General features: G+C 35.4%; 1 protein-coding gene across 1 annotated transcript; it reads right to left on the bottom strand.

Annotated features, from left to right (window-relative positions):
• Nucleotides 1–1290: 1290 nt before the first annotated feature.
• Nucleotides 1291–2502, bottom strand: LOC132565103 (glycoprotein 3-alpha-L-fucosyltransferase A-like). The gene has a single exon (XM_060229711.1). It carries the CDS (start codon nucleotides 2500–2502, stop codon nucleotides 1291–1293), a length of 1212 nt encoding a protein of 403 aa, XP_060085694.1.
• Between the last annotated feature and the right edge of the window lie 4932 nt (nucleotides 2503–7434).

Below are 7434 nucleotides of genomic sequence, written 5' to 3'. Positions count from 1 at the left end.
TTGCAGTAACAGAGCATCTGTTACACAGTTCATCGTCCCGGTCGGTCTACGTGACTGATGACGACAGGTAAACGTGCATTTGGAGTCACGTGTCTAAATATTCATCCACAAAGTCGTGTGTAAAATTAAAGACGAAAATGTACAAAAAAAGGCAAAATGAAAGATAATTCAGTGACCGGGTTACTCCTTGGTATGTGACCTTTTATAACCTTCAGAATACATTGAACATTGAGATGATGTTCTACTAGGTATCCAACGCAATCTAGGAGACCTCTCAAGTCGTTAGCACTATCGTGTACCTTATCGGCTGCATATGGTGGCTGATTAGTGCCATTTTCGCTTTTAGCTATGTCGCTTTTTCGCCTTTTCGTGCTGTAAGAAATGCGCGAAAAAGCGAAAATGGCACTAATCAGCCACTATAGCTGCATTCATTTCACCAAAGATGTGCTGGTCAATAAAATTGAACGAAAGGAGACTCGCCACTAAAATAATTCATCTAACATGTGTATTGAAAAAATGATGACATAATGTCAGTAGCCGAGATCGATCATACGACACCATAAAAATTTATTCGTAAATCAAATATTGAAAGCATAAGCACTTGACATTTTGGTTCGATTTGATTTTCTTAGTTGTTCGATATGAGCGCTGTTTTCGAGGATAGGGGTTAGGTTACATCTGATCACAATGGAATAGGTTCAGTTGCCGAAATTTAATACCCGTGAACTTGATCACAATGGATTAGGTTCAGTTGCCGAAATTTAATACCCGTGAACCTGATCACAATGGAATAGGTTCAGTTGCCGAAATTTAATACTCTTGTGCGCCGTTTTATGTCAAAAGTGCATTTTGAAGTCGAGAGAACCAACTTGTTTTAGTGCATATTGCTTCAGGTAGCAGCTTTGACCGTCTGCAAAAAAAGTAACACACGACAAATATCCAAGATATTTTTTCTGATAATTGGTTTGTGTTGACATGTGTAAAATGTGTATTTTAAATTGTTATCGTTGACAGTTCGTTAACGAAAATATAACTCCCACGATTATTATGTTTTTTTTATTGGTGTATTATGCGATAAAACAGACAGATTCATAGCATTGTAACAAAAATACAAACTTTTCAAAAGGATCAGATACATTTGAAATCAGTGTGACACTACCTTGTAGACTTACGGTTGCTAGTTCCCACAATTATTGTGACGTCACATAACATTTGAGATTTCTACACACATTCTTTGATATCAATGACGTTTTTCACGATGAAAAATTTTGATAACATCAAAAAACAGCATCAGATGCCATTAACGGTAGTGCAAGTATTGTCGCGTATCCATGACGACACGTCGGTCCTGTTCGTCCGTACTCGTTCCATTGGATTCTGGATTTTCTCACAAATCCTACACAGGGATTGATGGTAAACCTCCACCATATCATAAACATCATACTTCAGTTTTTCTCGAAGAATTTTTAGATATGCATCATCATTATCATTTAAGTAATTCAAATAATTTGCCAAATCTTTTGGAGTTTTAAAATCAGCAGTATTGATATAAGTTCCATTTGGTAGAATTTCTGTGTAAGAAGCTGCTCCGCGTACTACCGGGATTAGTGGTACTTGTCTGGAATAAGTATTGAATAATTTCTCGGTAATGTAGTCAGTACAATGATTATTTTCAAACGAGAGATAAAATTTATGCTTTAGAGATAAAATTTTATAGGCTTCTATTGAGGTATTCGCGAAAGACGCCATAATTGGGGTTCCACATCTCCCAAACACTTCCACACGTACATGTTTTTTCATTTCGTTGACATATTCATTTCTCTTGTTTCTAGCATGACAATTACTCACAAGCCAAGCAACTGGACTTTCTTTGACCTTATTGCGTAATATATTATTGAAATCCAATTTGTCCCTGTTTTCGTTCTGGAAAATTTTACCGTAGGGCAGAAATATTTGTGAGTCTCTCCTGTAGCTCATCATCCAATCAAATTCTCTCCTCCAGTTGTTTCCTATCGGATAAACGCTCGGGGGACTTTCAAGAGTATAAAATATCCAAAACTGATCTTTCCGACGTTTGGGTAACACTACCGGAAGTACAGATCCGTGAAATATAACGGCGTCACTGCTACTGATAAGGGTGTCGTTTATCACGTGAGTACAAGTATTGGGAAATCCACACTTGGAGAAATCCATGATTTTTTCTGAGTCAATGATATGCTGGAAATTCGGCGGTCGGTACCAGAGTATTCGACCTGTTCGTCTTTTCATCACATCAGAAGAAAACTTTGATATCCCTGGGAATCTATTTAAATTTTCACTTTTGTCGTTTTTAAGAAATATCCTTTCCCGAAATAGATCATTTTCAGAGGAATGTTCGGTCATTTCAAAGGATTCTCCGGAACTCGGTACTTGCCATATTACTTTAATTGTGAATATCCAAACAGCACAAACAAGGAAGCAACCGGAACCGGAAATGACGTGTTTCAAATATCGCTGTCTCATAATGATTGTATCTGAAACATATAAAAAAGTCAATATGCAATTTACGTGGGATAAATTAAACTTTAATTTCCTGATTAGTTGTATTACAGAGGATCTTACAATTGCTTTTTAATGAGTTCGTAAGTCTAATATAACGCATGTGAGATTCTATTTATCACATATATTCAGACAAGCACTGGTGAAAACGACAGATACATAGACTGAATCTATATCTTTTTCTATCTCTGGTGATGTCACATCGCACATGACGTGTAAATGTTATGACGTCACAATTAGAACAATTGGAACATTCAGCTAATCACAATGTCCCTAGATGTCATCACTCGTGTGATTCTAACATACTGTATGGTATCGATGTTTTCACGTTTATAACACGGTAGATATACGGCAATCTGGTATCAATGACACATGTGTAACTGTGCTATTCTTTGTTACCGCGAAATGACGTCAACTAGGCGAACCCCTCGTTGTCTAGAATCATTTTTTAAATTAAACTTAATTCATTTAACAACAATTGCGAGACAAGTTTTCCATCTCATACAGATTGTTGTGTTTTTTGAAAGAATGGTCTGATATTATGAATCAATTTAAGAGCAGCAGGTAAACGATATGAATTTAAAATAGAAGTGTTTATAGTGTCATCACACTGAAATGACGTAAGCTGGACATGGTGACATTACTCACAACAGTCCATGTCCGCTGATGATAAAACGAAAGGTGATGACGATACATACATAATACTACAGACAGGAAATGATACCAGAAGATACCGACAAACGTTGTATTTATTCCACATAGTACACAACCATGCTGCATGTAGTAGCAGTTTTCTGTCCACAGCCAAATAAGTCAATACATTTCTATCGAAAAGCTGTCACAGTAATCGCTTATTAACTTGCAGCGTTCATATTTTCTCAAGATATTTTTTTCCGGTGCGTTGTTGATAAAATATATTTCGCTCGACAAAGTTTCGTACATGGTCTTGAAACAAACTTCTAAAGGTGGAAACCTGTTTATCAAGTGTTCTTACCTTACCCCAAGTAAATCCTTACGTTAAGAATATACAAAACATGTAACGCTATTGATCTGAGATATAAATACAAAGAGTATGATAATCTCACAGACAGCTCCCTCTATCGGCGTTAGTGACGGACATCTGTCTCTGTCAATGATAGCATTGACCGACATCTGCCTCAGTCGTCGATAGCCAATTTACTCAGTATATTTTATTAAAAAAGACAGATTTCTTTTTACCTCTGATATTGTAATAACAACAGTAATACATTTACACTGGAAACTGAAAGTGAAAAGACACTGACCATTTTATTTTCAAACAGAAATTTAGAACTCGTGTATAAAAAATACTTCAGAGTCAGTTTGATAAGACATCTGTTGATTACGAAATAAATGGAATGATTTATCACCCGGTACTAGTAAATTGGAATTGTTTGATTTCTCTCTGTGAAACACGTTATAGTTTATAGAATGTATTAAAATCTTAACGTGTAATTATGATTATATATAACATATATATCATATATAAGATACTGTGGCCTCCAATTTACACCGAAGTAAGAAGGAGAGCTGTGATTTCTAGAATTTCAGGGAATTTCTAAAAATACTTAGTAAAGTTACTGGCCTTGGATCAGTGTCATGGCAGCTACGTGGCAACAACACAGAGTTGACGTGAAGCTGATTCATCTATAAAATTGGTGTTTACGTGTTTTCATTGTTGAATGTTACATGTTTGTCATTCGTAAGAATTGTGTCACACATTTATGAATTTGTCACTTGTAAGAATTATGTCACACATATATAAATTTGTCATTCGTAAGAATTATGTCACACATATATAAATTTGTCATTCGTAAGAATTATGTGTCACACATATATAAATTTGTCATTCGTAAGAATTATGTCACACATATGTAAATTTGTCAATCGTAAGAATTATGTCACACATATAAAATTTGTCATTCGTAAGAATTGTCACACATATATAAATTTGTCATTCGTAAGAATTATATCACACATATATAAATTTGTCATTCGTAAGAATTATATCACACATATATAAATTTGTCATTCGTAAGAATTATATCACACATATATAAATTTGTCATTCGTAAGAATTATATCACACATATATAAGAATATGATGTCAATCGTAAGAATTGTGTCACACATATATGACTTTGTCACTCGTAAGAATTGTGTCACACATATATAAATTTGTCACACATATATAAATTTGTCATTCGTAAGAATTATATCACACATATATAAGAATATGATGTCAATCGTAAGAATTGTGTCACACATATATGACTTTGTCACTCGTAAGAATTGTGTCACACATATATAAATTTGTCATTCGTAAGAATTATGTCACACATATATAAATTTGTCATTCGTAAGAATTGTGTCACACATATATAAATTTGTCATTCGTAAGAATTGTGTCACACATATATAAATTTGTCATTCGTAAGAATTATGTCACACATATGATGTCAATCGTCATGTATTTCATAGTTAAGTTACTTCAGAGAGACCTGTATGTCTGATTATTTCACAACAAATTATAGGAGTAGCCATGTTGTGGTTGTCTTTTTAAAGTCTGACTTTTTTCATTGAGTTGCGTTTTATCTTGAGCGGTTGGCTGTGCTTTTTCGCAGCTCATTCTTATGTTGCTAGTTCAAAAGATTTGAGATAAGTCGAGATAGATGTCCCGACCTTTTTTCTCATTTAAACATTTGATTTTTGATTTCGGTTTAAAAACATATCGTGCCTCAACGTGAATTCGTAGTGAGCGCGCCGTCGCCATTGTGTGATGAAGAGGACAACGTTGACGACTATGGTAGTGAAAATAGTAACGACGACATATTCGATGTGTGTAGAGAACAGACTCGGAATGTACAGACTTTAAATATCGTATTTGCACGTTAACTTTACCAAAAAATTCGGGAAAACGCCTGTTTTGATTTGCCCCTACGGGCCGCCATACATTGTACAAAGGAATTCACCCGCTTGACTGGTGTTGTGTAGACTGTTCGCATTCTGTCGGTACAGGTCAGTTAATACATGGGACATCTATAATTAACTAGATGAGATCATGATAACAAAATGAATCACGAAAAAAAATCACAGTGTCGATAGTGGAATAGACAAAAATACCGTATTATCTCTTAGAATACAGCGGCAGAACAGGTTTAGGTTGTGTGTCCTAATAAATGTTGAATTAAAATCATAGACAGTGAATATATACCGGAATATTCCTAGTAAAACTTCGACACTTTGTAAATTTCCACAAGTCCCTCCTGATAACGATACACAATTCTAAAATGTGGACTGTTTAGTGGAAACAAGATTGGGAGCTAAGCACGGAAGTTTAACTTGAAAGTTAAAGCTATGTTAGATTAAAAACTCTACCATGAACAAAGCTAACACAAATACACACTTTTTCCTTTTGTATTAGAAAATATAAAACTGATTATTGAATTTATGTAACTGATGTCTATAACATGTTGAGTTACACCAATCAATATCATAATATGTTGGTGGATGAAATATCAGACTTTTGTGGTGCTAGAAAGGACCGATCATTGTGTAAGACATGTTTTGATGTACCGACACAGGATGTTAGAACATATCTACAGCATGGGTGTGTTTATATATATCCTTTGTATTCTCTATTTCACCAACAAAACTTACTTACACAGCTGTACGAGTATAACCTAAAAAGTTTCCTGGGCCAAAATGGAATAAACTATTTTCTTGTATCATCGATTGTCATGTGTCCGTTTGTATACCGTCCAATGATGACGATTAAATCCTCGGCGGCCTGGGTTCGACTCCCCAATAGCGCGTCAACTAGTATAGTTTTCTCCTACACTCAGATCGTAACGGACATCGCCAGCAATATTGATTGATATAGATATGATAAATTTAAATTCATTTAAATTTGAATTTAGAAGACTTGAATAACTTAACTTCATCGAATGACTTTCTAAGTAAATATTGAACTGGAACATTATGTCTCCTGAGAATCCATAGTTTCAATGCCCCGCTAGAAATCGAACCCGGGACACCTGCCTCACTAGTCTGTCGCTTAACCTATTGAGCTAAACACCAGTTTTCTCTAACCGGGTGGTATATTGCGCCTAGTATTTTACAAGGGTTACACTCGCATGTACAAATTCATATACAATTTTTTAAACGTTTTATTCGAGTGAAATACCTCCTACTGTAGTACTTGATCTCACTGAATTCCAATATTTATCCAAGTTATCATTTACAGTTTTGTGTTCTGCCTGTCACATCTAATAATTTGATGAACTAAATTCTAGTGGTAACACTGAACTAAACTTGGCATTGTGTGGTAACCCTGAACTAAACCCGGCATTGTGTGGTAACCCTGAACTAACCCTGGCATTGTGTGGTAACCCTGAACTAAACCCGGCATTGTGTGGTAACCCTGAACTAACCCTGGCATTGTGTGGTAACCCTGAACTAACCCCGGGTCCTGGGACGGGATAGATATTAAACTCTTATGAAAATCATCGCTCACTACCAAAACTTATCAAACTTTCTGATCTGACCTGGAGTAATTAAGGTCATACACCATGTAAATGATCCATACCAGCCTTGTTAACCCGTCAACCGTTCCCGATAGCTATTAAAATCCGGCACTTGTGTTCTATTGCTTATTCTTAGATTAAATATTTACGTAACATGTGTTTTACGTATGCGAATATAATTTGTTATTCCTTAAGATTTCACCTGGTCGGCACTCTGCTTAGGGTTATCATTATACAGTTTTTTCACGAGACCACCACGTACTATTTATAGACTTGATACATTACCTGATTTGGGTACAGGTGTCTGGTATCAATAGCTACGTCTACTGTGCATTATGCTTAAAAGTAAACT

This window comes from Ylistrum balloti, unplaced genomic scaffold (assembly GCF_031769215.1).
Source record: "Ylistrum balloti isolate Yb309-2 unplaced genomic scaffold, AGI_CSIRO_Ybal_v1 Utg369692, whole genome shotgun sequence".
NCBI lineage: Eukaryota > Metazoa > Mollusca > Bivalvia > Pectinida > Pectinidae > Ylistrum > Ylistrum balloti.
This window is presented reverse-complemented; position numbering and strand designations above follow the sequence as displayed.

What these genes read in the sequence shown, in the direction of transcription:
- LOC132565103 (XM_060229711.1), bottom strand. Translation starts at nt 2,502, where the DNA reads ATGAGACAGCGATATTTGAAACACGTCATTTCCGGTTCCGGTTGCTTC.